The sequence below is a fragment of the Salmo salar genome, chromosome 12, assembly GCF_965601325.2.
Source record: "Salmo salar chromosome 12, fSalSal1, whole genome shotgun sequence".
In the NCBI taxonomy this organism is placed as follows: domain Eukaryota; kingdom Metazoa; phylum Chordata; class Actinopteri; order Salmoniformes; family Salmonidae; genus Salmo; species Salmo salar.
In genome coordinates this window covers 53,338,748-53,361,590 of record NC_138302.1, presented here as the reverse complement: position 1 = coordinate 53,361,590, position 22,843 = coordinate 53,338,748, and the positions used below count along the sequence as shown (strand labels likewise).

The 22,843-nt window shown below is 44.2% G+C and overlaps 1 protein-coding gene across 2 annotated transcripts; it reads left to right on the top strand.

The window, feature by feature from the left end:
• Window positions 1-1,352: 1,352 nt before the first annotated feature.
• LOC106565181 (retinol dehydrogenase 12) lies at window positions 1,353-19,552 on the top strand. 2 transcript variants are annotated; one of them, XM_014132024.3, is made up of 6 exons: window positions 1,353-1,667; window positions 7,001-7,240; window positions 7,959-8,048; window positions 13,251-13,439; window positions 13,819-13,928; window positions 18,685-19,552. In XM_014132024.3, exons 1-6 carry the CDS (start codon window positions 1,505-1,507, stop codon window positions 18,862-18,864), a joined length of 972 nt encoding a protein of 323 aa, XP_013987499.1. In that variant the 5' UTR covers window positions 1,353-1,504; the 3' UTR covers window positions 18,865-19,552. The 2 variants fall into 2 exon arrangements, with proteins under 2 accessions (XP_013987499.1, XP_013987501.1); XM_014132026.3 differs by lacking the exon at window positions 1,353-1,667 and adding an exon at window positions 6,081-6,235.
• The last annotated feature ends 3,291 nt before the right edge of the window (window positions 19,553-22,843 follow it).

Sequence of the window (22,843 nt, the reverse complement as noted above, 5' to 3'; positions counted from 1 at the left end):
GTTTGTAAGAATAATAATTAGGCAAAGACTCAGCTTATGCAAAAGGTTTGTACAGTTTATTCACGAGAACGTTCCGAAGTCCATAATACAGAGACATTCATTTTATAACTTGCTTCTTCCTTACGCACATACATACACACAAACAGTAGGTATCCTACGCACATACATACACACGAACAGTAGGTGAGTTGTATCCCTCCCCGGAGTTCTCACCACTGTTAATCACTACCCAGCACAGTCCGTTCCATTCCCCCGAGATTGGAGAAACCTTGAGAGGTACTCCCTGTCCAATCATAGGTTTCTCAAAGTTCTAGCTAGGTCGGGTAAAACACAGTCTCTATTGTTCTTGGTATTTTCTTAGGCACACACATACATTTCTCTTCATCACAAGACTCTACTAAACCTTATGGGACTTACGTTTAGTACTTTAATTATTCATTATACATGCTACATAAACAACTAATTACTAATTAGTTACATTTCAGGGTGGGATTCTTTAATCATTACATTTAAACATATAAATCCCTTATCATAAACACAACACTGGACTGAACCCCCTAATTGTCGGACTGAACCCCCTAATTGTCAAACTAATATTAATGTGCAACAATATAGAAGATACATGACTAGAGGTTATGCAATATGCGTGTATATCCACTGCATGCTTCTTAGGTGTGTAATTGACATGACCAAAGAGCTATTGCAAATGTGAAACTATGAAAAATTTACATTACACAGCGTGATTTTACAGTACACAAACAAGAGTGTGCAATGTAGAAGGGTAGTCAGCGGACATTAGGTCACATGACCAAGGAGCTATTGAAATGTTACATTTTGAAAAATTCATGTAAAACCATGACAGATAAAAATGGACCAACTTAAGGGTGTGCAATATAGAAGGGTAGTCAGTGGACATTCTGAACCTTGTTTGAAGTCATTAGGTCACCTGACCAAGGAGCTATTGAAATTTTACATTTTGAAAAATTAATGTAAAAACGTGTGAGATGAAAATGGACAAACTAAAGGGTGTGCAATGTGCAGGCCCACTGAGTGGACATTCTGAACCTTGTTTGAAGTCACTAGGTCACATGACCAAGGAGCTATTGACATTTTACATTTTGAAAAATTCATGTAAAACCATGTGAGATGAAAATGGACAAACTAAAGGGTGTGCAATGTGTGTCTATGCCATCAGGTTAGCTACAACCAGTTTTGAAAGTGTTAGGAGTAATGGTTAAAGAGCTATTGAAATGTGAAAAATGTCATTTGTCACTATGTTGACGGTCCCTAACTGCTGTTGGTGGACGTAAGGAAAACTACTGGCGAATATCTGTCGAATATCCAACCTGAAACTGTCTTTACCTCGGTTCAGAAAGGAGCTGGGTAGTACATCTGCTTCAACCTGACTGACAATAACAATACATCTGCTTCAACCTGACTGACAATTGCGTAGTTGTATCCAGATACATTTTCGTTCTGCATTTGGGGCTCGGTGGATTATTAAATGTATTCGGTTTGGACTTATGTTTTCTCTCACCCGTTGTGGGCGGTATCGACGGTGATTTTGGGACTTGTCTTGCGATCACAGCGGAGAGGGTCGTGGGATCCGCGCGCCTGTCTGGTGCAACTGAAGGGCAAGACAGCCATAGTTACTGGAGCTAACACAGGTAACTGTTTTGTGTGGTGCCACTTGGCATGGACTATAGAATTGTTTTGCTTGGACAGGCTGATCCAGTCAATTTGATTCAATAATTATATTTATCCACCAAGTGCACAGACAAAAACTCTTAAACAAATGGTAATACAACAAAATCTAAAGACTATTTAAATCATAATTGGTAACCCACTGTGCACAGACGTCAATTCAGCATCTATATTCACTTTGGTTCAATCTCATCGAAAGGATGTGGAAACAACCAGTGTTTGTCCTGTGGGGAAAGAACTCTTGACATGACGCATTTCCCTCACTTGAAGCTTTCACCCTCCAGCCCACACTCAGTGTCTCAAATAGACTTCGGAGTTTAGTTAATGGCATGCTTTTGGAATCCAAGTAAAGATGTGAAGAAAGTGAGAGTTCTCCTGTATGTCCACATGTTTTTGTCCGTGAGAGAGGGTTTCCATTCATTTTCAACTCCACTGACAGTTTTGCATTATATAGCTAATGTGCCCACTCTGGTATTGACACGCGCGCTCTAGCCAGCACGGCGCAGATATGCGCACTATTGGCTTGAGCGCACATACAGCCTACATTATGAGATTATTATGGACAAAAGAGCGAGATTACTTTTTATTTGTCAAATGGCAGCCAAGCATCGATTAACATGTCACCAGAAAAAGACCCTTGATATTTATTGGAAAAAAGCATCAAGCTCCTTCCTATAATGGCACATTTTTTGTGAGAAAACCATCAGTAGAGTTGAAAATGCGATGGAGACCGATTTAACTTGTCTTTTTTTTCGGTTCATGGGAATTAGTATTTTTATGTTTACTACGTCTGCAACAAATCCATTTGATGGAAACAAGTCTCTGGTGGGAAATGTGCATATTGTTTTTATGCGGATTTTAGAATATTCCTCATGGAAATCTGTCACCAATTGGATGGAAATTTAGCTATAGCCACAAAAAGATCCCAGTTTGTCTAGCATGTTTTGTTTTGTCGACATTTGGAACGATTACCAAGTTTACCGACACATTTGCTGTTTCCATCAGGCCTGTCATTACATTTTTTATCCATGTACTTTACTTTGGTTATAAACCAGGTTTCCATCCAACCTTTATGCAAGTAAAGTACACTGATAAAAAAAATGTCACAATAGGCCTGATGGAAACATCAAATTTGAAGGTAAACTTTTCAAAATGTTGACAAAACCAAATATTTCTAGACAAGGTGGGATCTTTTTGTGTTTTGTGATGATGCGAACACATCCTCATTTGAACATTGCCCCATATTTAAATTGTATTTGTGAGTGTTTATTTCTATGTATATTTTATTCCAGGAACCTGCTTAACTTACGTTATTCATATCAGAGTTGAAAATCAAATGAAAGCTATTTAACTTGTATTTTTTATTCGATAAATGGGAATTTAACCGCAAAAGTTATTTTTATGTGCACTTTGTCATCACGCACAGCCTTTTGTCCACAACAAGTCAATTTGATGAAAACGTCTCTGGTGGTAAAATGCGCATATTACAGATATATGCTGATTTTAGAATATTTGCATTAAAATCTGTCATCAATTGGATGGAAACCGAGCTATAGACAAACACTTGGAACAATAGCTGTGCATGTCAGTCAGCTCAGAACTCAGAAGTGCCAAGTTTCATGTGAAGGAAACTGTCACGAGGTGGAAACGTGACAGGTTATTTGTAACTGGGATGAGCAGGCATAGTGAAGTAAAGACCAAACAAAATGACTAGTTTCAGCATTTAATAAATAATAGGGCATGGTTTACAAGTTCACCATTTCAGCAGTGGCCTTTCTCACTGGGCCAGGAATATTTACAAACCATGCAATTTCAAATGACAAACAATCAAAGTAACAAAAAGGCACAGGAGATGGTGCAGCCCAGGAGGTAAGTCCATCTTGGAAACTCCCAATACTCCATTTCCCCCATGCTCGCGGAAACAACCATACATTTGGACTGCATGCCCACCTGTAGACAGTCGCATCTAAAACAGAACAAGGCTTAAATCGGAGAGGAAGAGGCGAAGCGAGAGCTTTTAAATCTGTCCATGAAAAATAAGCCCACGAAGTGAGTTGTTTGGGGGGAGGTAGTTAGGACGAGTCTAAGGGCCTGTGAGTGACAGTGGTCCTAAAAAAATATTAGAACACTAGGTAAACATTTTTAAATATGAAATTATTAACCTATCATCATTAATATAATAATGTATTTACAGTGTACTAATAAAACTACTCCCAACAGAAGAAGGAGGTGAGCAGCATTGTGTGGAATGACATGTCAGTTGGCATAATTGCATGTACTGAAATGCATTAAGGACAGGATTGTGATTCTCCAGTCAGGAAAAATCTCACTTGACACAGAGGCAGCCAATATCAGAGCCTTAAAAGAAGAGATGCAGGGTCTTAGAGATGGAAGGGAGTCTCTCCTGTCTGAGGCAACATTGATTGTTATGCAAATGATTGTTGCACCTCAATTTAGCAAGGGACACAGCCGCCAGAGGAAAAGGAAGAGATTCTATGATGAGACCTCTCAAGAGGAGACAGACAGCTCAGGACAGTGCAGCAAATATGTTTCAGAACAGTGTTTTTTACTGCTATGGACAACATCATAAGTGACTTGGACACTAGGTTCCACACCACTGCAAAAATTGTGGAATAATTTTCTTCTGTTCTGAAAGTTGGTCAGATTAGTGACGATAAAGTCCCTTCTGTGTGCCAACCACTGATCATGAAGTATTCCAGAGATCTTACACCTGAGTTTCAAAATGAAGTAAGACATCTGAACACTGTATATACTGCCACTTTCCCCCCTAACTTGTCCCCTCTTGGTCTCCTGAATGCAATTTTTCAAGATGCAGCTGCAAAGAATTTTTGGAGAAGTGTGCATTGCTTTACGTATATTTTGCACACTGTTGTGGTGGTCGCAGAGCTTTCAGTAAGCTAAAACTGATTTTTAAAAACTATTTTAGGTCCACTATGTCCCAGGACAGGCTTTGCAGTCTTGCCATGCTGTCCATTGAAAGTCAGTTAGCTAGAAAGCTGGACTTCAAATATTTGATCAGTGACTTTGCTTGCAAGAAGGCTCGGCGCTGGGCTCTTGGTGAGTAAGGCTGAACAAGGGCCAGTGATAACTGTTAAATGGCATGGATATGGATATTGGATCACTACACACATAATGCCCACAGGCTGAGAACAAGACTGAGAACAGACTGAGAACAAGATCTATCTCAAAGTAATGGCTGGATTGCCATACAATTTGTTGTGCACAGTCAAGACCCCAAGTGGAAGATACTACTAATTTGGTGATCACTTGACCTTTCCTCTAGCGCCACCATCAGGCCTTTTCATTTCCATTTTGTTTTCCATTTTTCATTTCCACTTTTATTTTCTAGTTGGTATGTATACTTAGTTCAAAAATCTGCTGCTGATTTTATTATTTTGTATGTTATATCATTCTATAGATGATAATGTTAATTTATTTTAATTGAAGAGGTTAATGTATATTTAAGTTATATTTATTTTAAGTTATTCATTAATGTTAAGACAATTTTCCATTCAAGAATTTTACCATTAAAATTACATTTGGACTGTAAAAGATGGCCTTTAGCACATTTCTTATAGAGGGTATCAGTCTTGCATCAAATAGTGAATTCCACTGTATGCAGAATGTTGCATGCATGTCTGCACAGTGTTATATTTTCACAGCTCACTGTCAGTAAATATCGTACAGTAACTATTGGACTACAAGAGAGTTGCAAGCCTGCAAAGGTAGAGTTATTTAAATCTTTGAATGGGTCGATTGGGTTCTGGAGGTGTGTGGTTACAGCAATTGCGCAGGGTTGGTGTGGCCTGTGGTGGTGGGGCCCAATGTGATATCTTTTCATGGGGCCCAGAATCCCTGGCGGCGCCCCTGCCAGTGAGTGTCGAATTTGGTCAACAAAAAAATGTAATTGCTAATTTGTTACGTGAGTCTTATTTGATCAAATAGACATTTCGTAATGGTTAGGTTGTTAAGAATGCACTTATATAAGTGGACGCACTCGGCATTACGGCAACTTATATATCGGCCTATAACGGCGTTGTGCCTGTTGCCATAAAGATAGATGTATGACTCATCATGGATATAGCCCATTTTAACATGGATATTGCCATTGAGGGCTTCCACCATTTTAAAAGTAGTCAACTGGTTGGGGAGCCTACGCGTTGGGAGCAATCAGACAATAAAGAAGAGGAAAATGCACTACTTTAAAATGCCGCTGCCCATGCCGTCCCAGACACTATAATGACACAGATACAAAGATGAGACCTCTATCTATCTCTATGGCCTGTTCACACACGTATCTGCCCTGTCATTGGCTAGAATGGTCCCACCTGATCTCGCCTTCTCCCGCCTGCCTTCCATCTTTGAGGCCTTTTATTCCCATTAAATTGACTATCTTGTCAATATAACAGACAATCTTTGATTAAATACAATTCAGCAAACATACAATTAACCAATGAGATCGCTTGGAGAGTTAACAAGTCAAGAAGGAGAGAAGGAGAGATGTCGTGTGGTAAAACTGCATTTTTTCACTCGATCTGTCCAACTTATCACCTTATCGCCTCTAAAATGTAAATAAAACACAATAAGAGTTTATATAATGTGTCATTACATGCCTATTTGAAGGTTTGTGTCGAATTTGAATCGGGTTTTTAGGGCGGTGCTAAAGTGATCTTCAGAAGTAAATAGCGGCTTTCAGAGTCATGATCGCTTGCAGTGATGACGCAAAAAATGACTATGTATCCCCCTTACCCAGTCACTGTCCATTTCTTGTTTTTAAACGATGAGAGAAGTGCTACACCTGGTGGAGAGAGATTGTAAGACAGAAATAGTTGCTTTATGCGCGCTGTACGTTACGGCATGACACGTCACGATGTAACGGAGGGTCAGTTTTTTCAACTTTTCTCCAATACTATAGAGCCATTACCATGTCGATCAATGCTTGAATGGAAACGTAGTTCACACCCCAGATTTTGAAGTCAACACAGTCGCTACAGTCCCTTCGCTTTCTTTGTAGCCTCGTTTGAATGTCGCGGTTGCACACATTTGTACGGAATGGGGTGAGTTTACGTTAACCCTGTTAACCTCCCTCCCTCTCTACTCCCCTATCCTGTTTTCTCATTCCCTTTCCCCCGTCTTTCTGTTTCTCGTTCTCTTTTTCTACCACTTCCACTCTCTTTCCCTCTCTCATTCTACATCTTCTTTCTCTATCTCATTCTCTCCCTAACTCATTTCCTCTTACACTCCACCCCCACCACCTCACCTATCACACTCTCAGGGATAGGGAAGTTCATTGCCCTTGACTTTGCCCGGCGCGGGGCTCGTGTCATAATGGCGTGCCGGAGCGAGGCTCGCGGTAGCGTCGCCCTGCAGGAGATCCGTAAGCGGAGTGGGAATGCCGACGTGCACCTGCGTCTGGTGGACACCTCGTCCCTGGCGTCGGTGAGGGCGTTCGCAGAGGGCGTCCTGCGAGAGGAGAAGGAGCTCCACATACTGGTCAACAACGCCGGGGCTTCAGGTGGGCGCCGGATCCAGATTAGCCTGGAATACACACTTAGGCTGGAATAAACACTGAATATTGTTCACTATTTATTACTGTTTCACTTGAAGCAAAAGACAATAGTGAAGGAGCTCTCTACACATCCTGGTCGACAATGCCAGGGCTTCAGGTGGGCATTGGGTCCAGAGTCAGTTATAGCCTGAAATCCACACTGAATATCGCTACATTTTCAATATTCACCTGAAGCAGAACAGTAATGAAAAGGAGCGATATTCACTCTGGATTCCAGGCTAAGATGCAGGGAACCAGGGGTGGACGTCAACAGCCGTCACACTAGTGTGATCAACTGGGTTTGAATCAAGGGTGTCTACACGCTATAAGACTGAATACTGTGCATGAGGAGAGTTAATGCAAGTCTTTAGGTCTTGGATAAGATTACCAAGGCACGGTTGTCATTTCGAGTCAGTACCCAATAAGAGTCTCCATGAGACGAACAGCTTTGCTTGATTGATAATAACGATGCTAACATGCCATTCAACCCAATTACAATTTGGCTTACAAATTCCCATTCATTATCTATGTCTGTTTGCGACATGCACATCCTTTTGTGCCCCAAGTAAAATGCATTCACAGAATTTCTTATCACATATTATAGTAATGCTTTCCGTATTTAAAATACATATTTTCAAATATGTATGGGTGTGCCTTGGTTTGGTTATATTGTGTCTGCACACAGGCTTGCCTAGAGATATCACCTCAGATGGGCTCGAGGTGTCCTTTGCTACCAACCATGTGGGTCCTTTCCTCCTCACCAACCTGCTTCTGGGTAAGATACAACATATCCCACTAATACCTCACCCTGCTGTAATGCTGGAGCTCTGTGTGCAACTACTAGAGCGTTACACAGGCCACGGCTATAGGCTTATTATACAAAATAGGTTCCTATACACTCTTAGACAAAAGTGTTTCTCAAAGGGTTCTTCCACTTTCCCCATCGGAGATCCCTTTTGGGTTCCATGTACAGTGCCTATTAGGTTTCAGGTAAGACCCAAGTGCAGACTGCTGAAGTAACAATGTTTATTGCAACAACAGGGGCAAGCAAATGACGGGTCGAGGCAGGCAGGGGTCGATAATCCAGAGTAGTAGGGCCAAGGTACAGGACGGCAGGCAGGCCCAGGGTCAGGTCAGGCAGAGGTTGGAAGTCCAGAGTAGGGGCAAAGGCACCGGACGGCAGGCAGGCTCAGAGTCAAGACAGGCAAGGGTCAAAACCAGGAGGATGAGGAAAAAGCAAGACAGAGGAAAAGCAGGCTCTGAGACAAACCGCTGGTTGACTTGAACAAACAAGACGAACTCTCACAGACAGACAGAAAACACAGGTATAAATACCCAGGGGATAAGTGGGGAAGATGAGCGACATCTGAAGGGGGGTGGCGACAAGCACAAGGACAGGTGAAACAGATCAGGGCATGACAGTGCCGTGAAAAAGTATTTGCTGATTTTATAAATTTTTGAATATTTTTGATACTGAATGTTATCAGATCTTCAACCAAAACCTGATATTAGATAAAGGGAACCTGAGTGAACAAATAACACAACAATTACATACTAATGTCATTTATTTCATAAACAAAGTCCTGCCACACCCAATTCCCCTGTGTGAAAAATAAATTTCCCCTTATACTCAATAACTGGTTGTGCCACCTTCAGCTGCAATGACTCCAACCAAACGCTTCTTGTAGTTGTTGATCAGTCTCTCACGTTGCTGTGGAGGAATTTTCGCCCACTCTTGCATGCAGAATTGCTTTATTTCAAGTCCTGCCACATCTCAATTGGGATTAGGTCTGATCTTTGCTTACTGTCAAGCATGGTGGTGGTAGTGTGACAGTTTGGGGATTTTTATATATGTATTTTTTATTTAACTAGGTATGTCAGTCAAGGACAAATTCTTATTTACAATGACGGCCGACCCCGGCCAAACCCAGACGACGCTGGGCCAATTGTGCGCCGCCCTATGTGACTCCCAATCACAGTCGGATGTGATACAGCCTGGATTTGAACCAAGGACTGTAGTGACACCTCTTGCACTGCGATGCAGTGCCTTAGACCGCTGTGCCACTCGGGATGCTTTGCTACCTCAGGACCCGGACGACTTGCCTTAATAGAAGGAACCATGAATTCTGCTCTGTATCAAAGAATTCTACAGGAGAATGTCAGGCCATCCGTCTGTGAGCTGAAGCTGAAGCGCAGCTGGGTCACGCAGCAAGACAGTGATCCAAAACACACAATCAAGTCTACATGAACATGGTTAAAAAACAACAAATTTGAAGTTGGCATAGTATAACGATTGTCTGAAAGAGGGGACCAAGATGCAGCGTGGTAAGTGGTCATATTTTATTATAAATGTCGAAACACTTAAACAAAGAAACAAAAACGAAAGCCAACAGTTCTGTCAGGTGAAAAACACAAGACAGAAAACATAGAAAAAAGGACATAGAATGCCCACCCAAATCCCACCCTGACCAAACCTAAATAGAGACATAAAAAGGCTCTCTCAGGTCAGGGCGTGACAGTACCCCGCCCCCCCCCCGAAGGTGCGGACTCTGGCCGCAAAACCTGAACCTATAGGGGAGGGTCTGGGTGGGCATTTCTCCGCGGTGGCGGCTCTGGAGCGGGACGCAGACCCCGCTCCACCACTGGCTCACCCACTTTGGTGGCGCCTCTAGAGCGGGGTCCCTCGCCGCGGGCCCCGGACTGGAGGGCGACTCTGGCTGCGCCGGACAGGCGGGCGACTCTGGCTGCGCCGGACAGGCGGGTGGCTCTGGCAGCGCCGGACTGGCGGGCGGCTCTGGCTGCGCCGGACTGGCGGCGGCTCTGGCAGCGCCGGACTGGCGGGCGGCTCTGGCAGCGCCGGACTGGCTCTGGGCGCAGGCACAGGATTCACCAGGCTGGGGAGACATGCAGGAGGCCTGGCTCTGGGAGCAGGCACAGGACTCACTAGGCTGGGGAGACTTGCAGGAGGCCTGGCTCTGGGCGCAGGCACAGGATCCACCAGGCTGGGGAGACATGCAGGAGGCCTGGCTCTGGGAGCAGGCACAGGACTCAACAGGCTGGGGAGACCTACTGGAGGTCTGGTCCGTGGAGGAGGCACAGGATAGACCGTGCTGTGGGGGAGCACTGGAGGCTCCGGGCTGAGGAGCGTCGCTGGAGGCTCAGGGTTGTAGGCCGTCTCTGTAGGCTCCGGACTGTAGGCCATCTCTGTAGGCTCCGGACTGTAGGCCATCTCTGTAGGCTCCGGACTGTAGGCCGTCTCTGTAGACTCCGGACTGTAGGCCGTCTCTGTAGGCTCCGGACTGTAGGCCGTCTCTGTAGGCTCCGGACTGTAGGCCGTCTCTGTAGGCTCTGGACTGTAGGCCGTCTCTGTAGACTCCGGACTGTAGGCCGTCTCTGTAGACTCCGGACTGTAGGCCGTCTCTGTAGACTCCGGACTGTAGGCCGTCTCTGTAGACTCCGGACTGTAGGCCGTCTCTGTAGACTCCGGACTGTAGGCCGTCTCTGTAGACTCCGGACTGTAGGCCGTCTCTGTAGACTCCGGACTGTAGGCCGTCTCTGTAGACTCCGGACTGTAGGCCGTCTCTGTAGACTCCGGACTGTAGGCCGTCTCTGTAGGCTCCGGACTGTAGGCCGTCTCTGTAGACTCCGGACTGTAGGCCGTCTCTGTAGACTCCGGACTGTAGGCCGTCTCTGTAGGCTCCGGACTGTAGGCCGTCTCTGTAGACTCCGGACTGTAGGCCGTCTCTGTAGACTCCGGACTGTAGGCCGTCTCTGTAGACTCCGGACTGTAGGCCGTCTCTGTAGACTCCGGACTGTAGGCCGTCTCTGTAGACTCCGGACTGTAGGCCGTCTCTGTAGACTCCGGACTGTAGGCCGTCTCTGTAGACTCCGGACTGTAGACCGTCTCTGTAGGCTCCGGACTGTAGGCCGTCTCTGTAGGCTCCGGACTGTAGGCCGTCTCTGTAGGCTCCGGACTGTAGGCCGTCTCTGTAGGCTCCGGACTGTAGGCCGTCTCTGTAGGCTCCGGACTGTAGGCCGTCTCTGTAGGCTCCGGACTGTAGGCCGTCTCTGTAGACTCCGGACTGTAGGCCGTCTCTGTAGACTCCGGACTGTAGGCCGTCTCTGTAGACTCCGGACTGTAGGCCGTCTCTGCAGACTCCGGACTGTAGGCCGTCTCTGCAGACTCCGGACTGTAGGCCGTCTCTGCAGACTCCGGACTGTAGGCCGTCTCTGCAGGCTCCGGACTGTAAAACGTCGCCGGAAGCTCTGGACGGGGAACTGTCGCCGGAAGCTCTGGACGGGGAACTGTCGCCGGAAGCAGCTCTGGACGGGGAACTGTCGTCGGAAGCTCTTGACGGGGAACTGTCGCCGGAGGCTCAGGACGGGGAACTGTTGCCGGAGGCTCTGGACGGGGAACTGTCGCCGGAGGCTCTGGACTGGGAGTGCGCACTACAAGGCTAGTGCGAGGAGCAGGAACAGGATGTACTGGGCTGGGCAGGCACACTGGAGAGAGAGTGCGAGAGGCAGGCACATGCTTACCACAAAAAGCATGGGTAGTTGACTCAGGCCTCATCCCTGGTCCAGCCAAACTACCCGTGTGCCCCCCCCCCCAAAAAAAAAATTGGGGGCTGCCTCTCGTTCTTCCCGGGTAGGCTCCGATATCTGTCGATCACCTGGCCCCAAGTCCAGTCTCTCCTCCCAATTCACTCCTGATGAGACCAGGTGTCCATCTCCTCCCGAGCACGCTGCTTGATCCAGTTGTAGTGGGTAGTTCTGTCACGGGCGTCGTAGTGATTGGACCAAAATGCAGTGTGGTAAGTGGTCATAATTTATTATAAATGACGAAACACTTAAACAAAGAAACAAAAACGAAAGCCAACAGTTCTGTCAGGTGAAAAACACAACACAGAAAACATAGAAAAAAGGACATAGAATGCCCACCCAAATCACACCCTGACCAAACCTAAATAGAGACATAAAAAGGCTCTCTCAGGTCAGGGCGTGACACATAGTCAAAGTCCAGACTTAATTGAGATGTTGTGGTAGGACTTGAAACGAGCAGTTCATGCTTGAAAACCCACAAACATTGTTGAGTTAAAGCAGTTCTGCATGCTAAAGTTCTCCCTGTGGCTCAGTTGGTAGAGCATGGTGTGTGCAACGCCAGGGTTGTGGGTTCGATTCCCATGGGGGGCCAGTCCAAAAATAAAATGAAATGTATGCATTCACTACTGTAAGTCTCTCTGGATAAGAGTGTCTGCTAAATGACTAAAATGTAAAATGTAAATGTCCACAGTGATCTGAGAGACTGATTAACAACTACAAGAAGCATTTGGTTGGAGTCAGGTGGCACAACCAGTTATTGAGCATAAAGGGGCAATTACTTTTTCACACAGGGGAATTGGGTGTGGCAGAACTTTGTTAATTAAATAAATTACATTTGTTATAATTTCTGTTATTTGTAAACTCAGGTTCCGTTTATCTTATTAGGTTTTGGTTGAAGATCTGTATCAGTATCAAAAATATGCAAAAATTGAGAAAATCAGAAAGAGGAAAAATACTTTTTCATGGCACTGTAGAACCCTCTTCACGGCTCTTCATGGAACCCCAAATGCTTTTACATGGAACCAAAAAAATGTATTCAAAGGGTTCTACTATGGGGACAGCCGAATAACCATTTTAGGTTCTACAGTAGAAAGCACCTTTTTTCTAAGAGTGTATTCTAGTGCTGTATTTTGTGAGTATTATGCATTTTGTTACTTTACATGTTTTATATCTACTCAACCTTACAGTAGGTTACTGTATGTAACATTGTCCCAGTTATCTCACGTTACATTCCACACTTTACATTGTTACTGTATTCACTTCCCTTCCCACTACTCTTCTCTCACCTCGCCTCGCCTCTCCTCCCTCCATCCCCCCCGTTCCCCTTTCTCCCTCCTCTTCCTCTCCTTTTCCTCCCCCTCTCCCCTCCGTCCAGACCTGCTGAAGCAATCAGAACCGGCACGCATCGTCAACGTGTCATCCGTGAACCACTGGAGGGGTATGGTTGACTTCTCGCACTTCAAGGGCAAGAACCTGGGCTACACTATGGACAGTGTGTACAACCACACCAAGCTGCACAACGTCATCTGCACTAACGAGCTGGCGCGAAGGCTACAAGGAACAGGTGGGTATGAAGGCCTGGGCCAGTATTAGTAAAGCATCTCAGAGTAGGAGTGTTGATGGCATCTGGTTGGCTATTCGATTATCAAATTCTTGTTTAGAGCACATAGTAGCTATACCCTGTTTTACCGCTGCTAAAACTGTATTAGTGGATGAGTAACATTTTACAATGAGCATCATTTCTGAGTGGTCTTGTAAGGGGGAATGTGGTGACGTAATGAAATGCGCCAAACATCTTCTGTGGAGCTGGAGTTTCCCCATGTGAGTCAGACTTCCCAAGAAATCAGATTCCTGGTAAAGGAGGGACATGGATTTCTGGGCTTTTGTGTGGTTTATAATCTCTTCTGTGTGCACGTGCGTGCGTGCTTGCGTGTGTCTCACAGGGGTGACAGCTAACTCCGTCCACCCCGGGCTGGTGATGACAGAAGTGATGAGACACTACAACTTCATGGTTCGGTTCCTCTTCAACATGATCGGAATATTCTTCTTCAAGGTGAACATTTTGAATCATAACACCCTGGTGAAAATCATTCATACAGTGCATTGTTTAACACTTACTTTACCATCCTGTTTCAGCTGGTATTAAGTAAGAAACCATTTCTGGCACTTGTGTTATTATGTAATAATTATCATTTTATACAGTAGTTTCCAAATAAGTAAATAGTGTACTGTAAAATTAAGTTGTAATCATTATTTTCTTTTTGTCTGAACTGAAAGAGTGAAAGGCTGGGATTCATTGAAAGATGCATTTCAACAGTGCACACTTGTCACGGCTGTTCGAAGGAGCGGACCAAAATGCAGCGTGTTCGTAGTTCCACATATTTATTAGACGTGAAACTGAATGCAATACATAAATAACTTGAAAACACAAAAACAAACCGTGACGCAGAGAGGAAAACAGACTACTCAAAAGGAAGAGAAAAACCCCTACTTAAATATGATCTCTAATCAGAGGCAATGAGGATCAGCTGCCTCCAATTAGAGATCAACCCCAAACAATCCCAACATAGAAATAGAAAACATAGAACAACCCAAAACACCCCCTGTCACGCCCTGCCCTACTCTAGAAAATGACATCTTACTAGGGTCAGGATGTGACAGTACCCCCCCCCCCCCCCCCCCCCCAAAGGTGCAGACTCCGAATGCAAACAAACAAACAAAAAAAACACAAAACACAAAGGGAGGGTAGGGTGGGTGACTAATGTCTATGGCGGCGGCTCTGGTTCCAGGCGTAGTACCCCCGCCGCCCGCTGATCCCCTCGCTTCTGTATGTCCGGAGGAACCAGACCATGGATCGTCGCCAGGAGGCTTCGGATCGCCAACCGCCGCTGAAGACTCTGGGCTAAAGGCCGCCGCTGAAGACACTGGGCTGCAGACCGCCGCTGAAGACACTGGGCTGCAGACCGCCGCTGAAGACACTGGGCTAGGGATGCGCACTGGAGGTCCGATGCGTGGGACTGGCATAGGTGGCGCCAGACTGGTAACACGCACCTCAGGTCGAGTACAGGAACAGGACACCCCGGACTGGGCAGCGCCCTAGAGGCCTGATGCATGGAGCTGGCATAGGAGGCGCCAGACTAGTAACACACACCTCAGGGCGAGTGCGGGGAGCAGGCACAGGACATACTGGGCTATGGAGGCGCACTGGAGGGAGAGTGCGAGGAGCAGGAATCGGTCTCACCGGACTGGGGAGACGCACTAAGGGCCGAGTGCTCACAGCAGGCACTGGCTGTACCGGGTTATGGATGCGCACTGGAGGGAGAGTGCGAGGAGCAGGCACAGGACGTACTGGACTATGGATGCGCACTGGAGGTCTGGAGTGTATGGCTTGCACAACCCGCCCTGGCTGGATGCTCAACTCAGCTCGACAACTGCAGGGTGTGGGCACAGATCGCACCGGCCTGTGAATGCGCCCTGACGACACAGTACGCGTCACCGCACAACACGGTGCCTGCCCGATCACTTGCTCCCCACAGTAAGCACAGGAAGTTGGCTCAGGACTCCACCCTGACTCTGCCCAACTTCCCGTGTGCCCCCCCCCCCCACAATTTTTTTTTTTTGGGGCTGCCTCTCGCACATGCCTCTGGGTGGATATAGCGCCTCATAGTTTCGCCGTTCCGCTCTCGCTGCCTCGATCTCCTCCTTCGGGCGGCGATACTCCCTAGCCTGCCTCCAGGGTCCTTTCCCATCCAATATCTCCTCCCAAGTCTATTTGTCCTGCTGCTCCATTCCACGCTGCTTGGTCCTTTGGTGGTGGGTTATTCTGTCACGGCTGTTCGAAGGAGCGGACCAAAATGCAGCGTGTTCGTAGTTCCACATATTTATTAGACGTGAAACTGAATGCAATACATAAATAACTTGAAAACACAAAAACAACAAACCGTGAAGCAGGGAGGAAAACACACTACTCAGAGGATAATAACCCACAAACAGGAAGAGAAAAACCCCTACTTAAATATGATCTCTAATCAGAGGCAATGAGGATCAGCTGCCTCCAATTAGAGATCAACCCCAAACAATCCCAACATAGAAATAGAAAAACTAGAACATAGAAATAGAAAACATAGAACAGCCCAAAACACCCCCTGTCACGCCCTGACCTACTCTACTATAGAAAATGACATCTTACTAGGGTCAGGACGTGATAACACTGCACAAATGACAACACACCTTTTAAAGGCAATCTCCCTGCTTTTTGTGGATATCACATTCATGTGCAATGTGCTTGTCGACATCGCTCCTTTGACTCAATTCCGGAAAAAGTGTGTTTCTGAGATGGTTTGTAGTTGGGAAGAAAATGTGTGAGATATAAAGATTTGTTATTGTTCTGTTATTGTTATGGTCCTGGTTGTAACATGTATGGGAACAGGATGTGTTAGGTCTCACTTCATTCACAAGGAAACTAAAGAGACTTACTGCACCAGACAACCGACAGTGCGCTTTTTAAAGATAATTTCCAGCTGAGCCAGTTTAACCAATGATATTTTGTACAGATAAGTATAAATAGGTTGTGGCGCTTAACTACTGTATGACTCTTTCAACATGCCACTGAAAAGGTTGAAAGCTGCAATTCATTTTACGATACCTGAAACTACTGAAGAGTAATTCAAAGCCATTTGCAAACATTGGATGCTTTGCATATACAACCTTGAACCTCTTTGACCATCTAAGGGTCAGTGTTCTTGTTTCAAACACACATTACACCATCTATAGAGGGATGGTTACTCCGATTTTCCACTTACCTTGGATGTAGTTGATTCAAAAAGGCAGTTTTCTTTCAACACTTAAAGGCATACTCCTTTATATACTTCCCCAAAGTCAGATTAACTTGTGGATACAAATTGTATGTCTCTGTGTCCAGTATGAAGGAAGCTAGAGGTAGTTTCGTGAGCCAATGCTAATTAGCGTTAGCGCAATGCCTGGAAAAATAGAGGCCGTTACCATTACAAATGTAGACAGAGAAAAGCCGACCCCCGATATAATCTGAGATGCCTTTAAGGCATACATTATGGGAATGATAATCTCAATGATAATCTAATATTTGGCAAAAACTAAATCTGATTAAGTGATTTATTTTTCTTTCATTTTTTATTTCTATCTTAGAAAAAGACCATAAAAAATCTTTACACGGTACAGAAGAAAATCACTTTTCTGAATTTAAGCAAGAATACAGTCTTTTACTTTTGAAGAGAGCCAACAATTACAGGTCAAACTCCAATAAAGCATATTACTTAATGGCAAATAAACCTGGGAAATATCTTGCAGCTCTCACAAAAAGGAATACATGCTAAACCAGTTATAATTTTAAAAGAAAGATACAAATGCTGTTAATCACAACGTGATTAATGACACTTCTATAACCTTCTATTAAAATGTATATAAATCAGAATTAAACAACAGTTGGACGGACCTTATAGTCTTCTTAGACTCAACAACCGTGAAGCAATTATCAGAAAGCAGAGATCGCCCAAAAATAAATATTATATTCTGTTAAAACATTTACAGGGAGAAAAGCACCAGGACTGGATCGCTTTCCCATAGAATTCTATTCAACATTTTGATACAAAGTAGCACCCCTTTTTACACAAATGACAACACATGTCAGTCAATTCAGTACTTATAGTTCTATGTCTCAAACAGTTACAAAGAAAATAAATAATTGGCTTAATATAATTTGGTTTTCTGAGAAGTATTTTAAATACTTTCAAATATAAAACAATTCTGACACCTGTATTTGAATTTCAAAGAAAATAGTTGCCTTATAGTCGAAACTCTATATAAGCTATATTCCACTACCTTGAGTATTTGAAAAGTTTGTATTTTCAAATAAACTACAAAATACAATTATTTTCTGCCCTGGTCTGGTGGGGACCCAACAAAACAGCGGAACACTACAGAATGAGTTGAAAAAAACAAATCCACCCAATAAACCAGCAGAACAACTGTAAACGCTACCACATGTTGGTAATGAAAACAGCATTTATTTCTGTCTCTGGGTTCATGTGAACCGTGACTGTGGAATTTGGACTGTTTTGACTGTGTGCCATCCCACCTCGAAAGAACTGTTGTGTTTGTCCAGAAAGAATTCTTAGGGCTCTATTCAATCTGTATTGCTGAATACAGATTGTTACAGATTGCACAATAGAAATGTGAAGGTAATTTCCGATTTTGCCGACATATGCAGCGTTTACCTTGAATGCAGTCTCCGCTAATGCGGGAACATTGAAATGTAATGGAAATCAAGTTGGAATGCTAAATTCAGCGATACAGATTGAATAGAGATCTTAAGACAAAATAAACCAGTGTGAAAAGGAGTCAAGTGGAGTAGTGTCAAGTGCCCCAGTGTCTGAAAAATTGAATTTCTAGCAGTTTCACAACTCTTTTTCACAGATTTCCCTGAATCAACAAAGTTGCAAATTAAGGAAGACTTATTTCCTGGCATATCACCAAAACAAAGCACTGCGCTATTGACTGGCAGTTAATGTATTTACTAGCAGTGGCTGTCTCTTTTATGCAGAGGTGGTTAGTGTGTGTGTGTGTGCATGTGTCTTCTTAGGCCGGGATTCAATCTGATCACCGCTTGATCCGTGTTAAAGTGCTTGACATTTCCAACTGAGCTGGCATCTGCAGCAATTAATGTGAATGGCGGAACATTGACTTTAAAATGTGCATAACTGACAGCGCGAATGGATTGAATCCCGGCCCTACTGTATACCTAGCCTCACCTTCTCCCATCTCTGTCCACACAGTCTTCTGAGGAAGGGGCAGTGAGCACCATCTACTGTGCGGTTGCCGTGGAGATGGAGGGAATAACAGGGAAGTACTTTGACAGTGACTGTTCCCTGGTTCTCCCTGCTCCCCTGGCCCGAGACCCCGCCCTCGCAGTAAAGGTCTTTGAGTTCTGCGAGAGATTGACATCCAAGTTCTGAGGGAGCGAGAGTTTTTCTTGAAGTGTTTTATTCAATAGCAGACAAGTAAAATATAGTGTAAGGTTTTATAATCTGTGAAGGATACCTATAAAGTTTTTTTTGTGTTTATTTGTGCGTCTTCAGTGTTGTAGAGTCACCTAACAGCTCAGACACACCAATAATGTTTGCCGTAGGTCATGTGATATTTTCAGCTGACTGTATTTTCCTTCCCTGTGAGTAGGGACCTGCGTTTTGGTTAATCATGTAATAAGACCTGGAATTTTAACCTTTTATTTTAAGCCTTTTCCAGAAATGAGAAGTAGACCAAAAATGAAAGCAATTGTCTGAGGATGGTGCTGGACCATCTGAGAAAAGGGGACAGTTGTCATGTGTTGCTGCTATGCTATGTTGTTGTTATCTTAGGTCTCTATGTAGTGCTGTCTCTCGTCGGGATGTGTGTTTTGTCCTATATTATTTCATTTATTTTTAATCCTAGCCCCTGCAGGAGGCCTTTTGGTAGGCCATCATTGTAAATAAGAATTTGCTCTTAACAGACTTGTCTAGTTAAATAAAAATGAAATATAAATGGTTAAAATTCAGGTCATGTGACGTGATTAACCCAAAGACAGGGCCCTAACTATGAGGTGTGTGTGTTAATGCGTGCTTGTGTGTGAAGAGGGAATTATGTCAATAAACTTACTACCAGCAATGAGTGGTTGTTTCTTCACATTACAGACACTGCCATCTAGAGGATGTGGTATGGAAGTGTGACACACGTATGGATACACAGCTATTTCACAAGACAAGCAAAGCTTTATTGAAATGATCATTTTCCTTTATTCATATAATTGAAACAAACTGGTAGATTGGCAGCTTTGATGTCTCCTGTGGTCTTCTGTCATTTGGCTGAGAAAGCACAAACATGTTACAGCCTATTAATACCTTTAAGCACTGTACCTGCTTTGTGTTTTTACCTACAGTAGTACAAAGTTGCAGTAGTACAAAGTTTGTACATCCGTTGCACACTATACATACACTGAGTGTACAAAACATTAGGAACACAAACTGACCAGGTGAAAGCTAGGATCCCTTATTGTCACTTGTTAAATCCACTTCAATCAGTGAAGATGAAGGGGAGGAGACAGATTAAAGAAGGATTTTTAAGCCTTCTTGAGAGATGGATTGTGTATGTGTGACATTCAGAATGTGAATGGGAAAGACAAAAGACTTAAGTGCCTTTGAACACGGTATGGTAGTAACTGCCAGCCACACCGGTTTGAGTGAGTCAAGAAGTGCAAAGCTGCTGGGTTTTTCACACTCAACAGATTCCTGTGTGTATCAAGAATGGTCCACCAACCAAAGGACATCCAGCCAACTGTGAGAATCATTGGAGTCAACATGGGCCAGCATCCCTGTGGAACGCTTTCCACACCTTGTAGAGTCCATGCCCTGACGAATTGAGGCTGTTCTGAGGGATAAAGGGGGTACAACTCAATATTCGCAAGGTGTTCCAAATTATTTTTAGACTCAGTGTCTATATTAAAATGGTCAAAAGAAAATAAATGAAGTGTTAAGACATTTAAGCTAGTCTAAACAAAAGTTCCAACTTTGTTTTTTGTAACTACGCACCGTGGCTAGAGTTTGCACTTTTGGGACTATGCCATTGGTTCTGCCAGATAAGGACATTTTTGCAAAAGTATAAAAAATAAAACCTGAAATATCACATTTACAGAAGTAGTTAGACACTTAACTCAGTACTTTGTTGAAGCACCTTCGGCAGTGATTACAGCCTTGAGTCTTCTTGGGTATGACGCTACAAGCTCGGCAAACCTGTGTTTGGGGAGTTTCACCCATTCTTCTCTGAAGATCAAGATATGTTCAATTGGGTTCAAGTCCAGGCTCTGGCTGGGCCACTCAAGGACATTCACAGACTTGTCCCGAAACCACTCTTGCGTTGTCTTGGCTGTGTGCTTAGGGTCGTTGTCCTGAAAGAAGGTGAACCTTCGCCCCAGTCTGAGGTCCTGAGTGCTCTGGAACAGGTTTTCATCAAGGATCTCTGTACTTTGCTCCGTTCATCTTTCCCTCGATCCTGATTAGTCTCCCAGTCCCTGCCGCTGAAAAACATCCAGACACCATGATGCTGCCACCACCATGCTTCACCGCAGGGATGCTGGCAGGTTCTCTAGACGTAACACTTTGCATTCAGGCCAAATAGTTAAATCTTGGTATCATCAGAACAGAGGCTCTTGTTTTTCATGGTCTGAGAGTCTTCAGGTGCCTTTTGGCAAACTCCAAGTGGGCTGTCATGTGCCTTTTACTGAGGAGTGGCTTCTGTCTGGTGGAGTACTGCAGAGATGGTTGTACTTCTAGAAGGTTCTCCCATCTCCACAGAGGAACTCTGGACCTCCATCAGAGTGACCATCTGGTTCTTGGTCACCTCCCTGACCAAGGCTCTTCTCCCCAATTGCTCAGTTTAGCAGATGGCCAGCTCTAAGAAGAATCTTGGTGATTCCAAACTTCTTCCATTTAAGAATGATGGAGGCCACTGTGTTCTTGGGGACCTTCAACGCTGCAGAAATGTTTTGATACCCTTCCCCAAATCTGTGCCTCGACACAATCATGTCTCGGAGCCCTAAGGACAATTCCTTCGACCTCACGGCTTGGTTTTTGTTCTGACATCACTATCAACTGTGGGACCTTATAAAGACAGGTGTGTGCCTTTCCAAATCATGTCCAATCAATTGAATTTACCACAGGTGGACTCCAATCAAGTTATAGAAACATCTCAAGGATGATCAATGGAAACAGGATGCACCTGAGCTCAATTTCTAGTCTCATAGCAAAGGGTCTGAATACTTACGTAAATAAGGTATTTCTGTTTTCTAAAATCTAAAAACCTGTTTTTGCTTTGTCATTATGGGGTACTGTGCGTAGATTGATCAGTAGAAAAATTATTTGATCAATTTTAGAATAAGGCTGTAACATAACAAAATGTGGAAAAGTGGAAAGGGGTATACCTAGTCAGTTGTACAACTGAATGTATTCAACTGAAATGTGTTTTTCGCATTCAATCCAACCCCTCTGAATCAGGTCAAGGGGTTTGAATACTTTCTCAATGCACTGTATATACACTACCATTCAAAAGTTTTGGTTTCACTTAGAAATGTTCTTGTTTTCCATGAAAACATACATGAAATTAGTTGCAAAATTAATAGGAAAAATAGTCAAGACGTTGACAAGGTTATAAAGGAGGTAATCTGAAGAGATTTCACCCCATGCTTCCTGAATCACCTCCCACAAGTTGGATTGGCTTGATGGGCACTTCTTACGTACCATATCATCAAGCTGCTCCCACAACAGCTCAATAGGTTTGAGATCCAGTGACTGTGCTGGCCACTCCATTATAGACAGAAAACCAGATTACTGCTTCTTCCCTAAATAGTTATTGCATAGTTTGGAGCTGTGCTTTGGGTCATTGTCCTGTTGTAGGAGGAAATTGGCTCCAATTAAGCGTCATCCACAGGGCATGGCATGGCATGGCATTGCAAAATGGAGTGATAGCCTTCCTTCTTCAAGATCCCTTTTACCCTGTACAAATCTTCCACTTTGCCACCACCAAAGCACCCCCAGACCATCACATTGCCTCGACCATGCTTGACAGATGGCGTCAAGCACTTCTCCAGCATTTTTACATTTTTTCTGCGTCTCACGAATGTTCTTCTTTGTGATCCAAACACCTCAAACTTAGATTAGTCTGTCCATAACACTTTTTTCAAATCTTCCTCTGTCCAGTGTCTGTGTTCTTTTGCCCATCTAAATATTTTATTTTTATAGGCCAGTCTGAGATATGGCTTTTTCTTTGCAACTCTGCCTAGAAGGCCAGCATCCCAGAGTAGCCTCTTCACTGTTGACGTTGAGACTGGTGTTTTGCGGGTACTATTTAATGAAGCTGCCAGTTGAGGACTTCTGAGGCATCTGTTTCTCAAACTAGACACTCTAA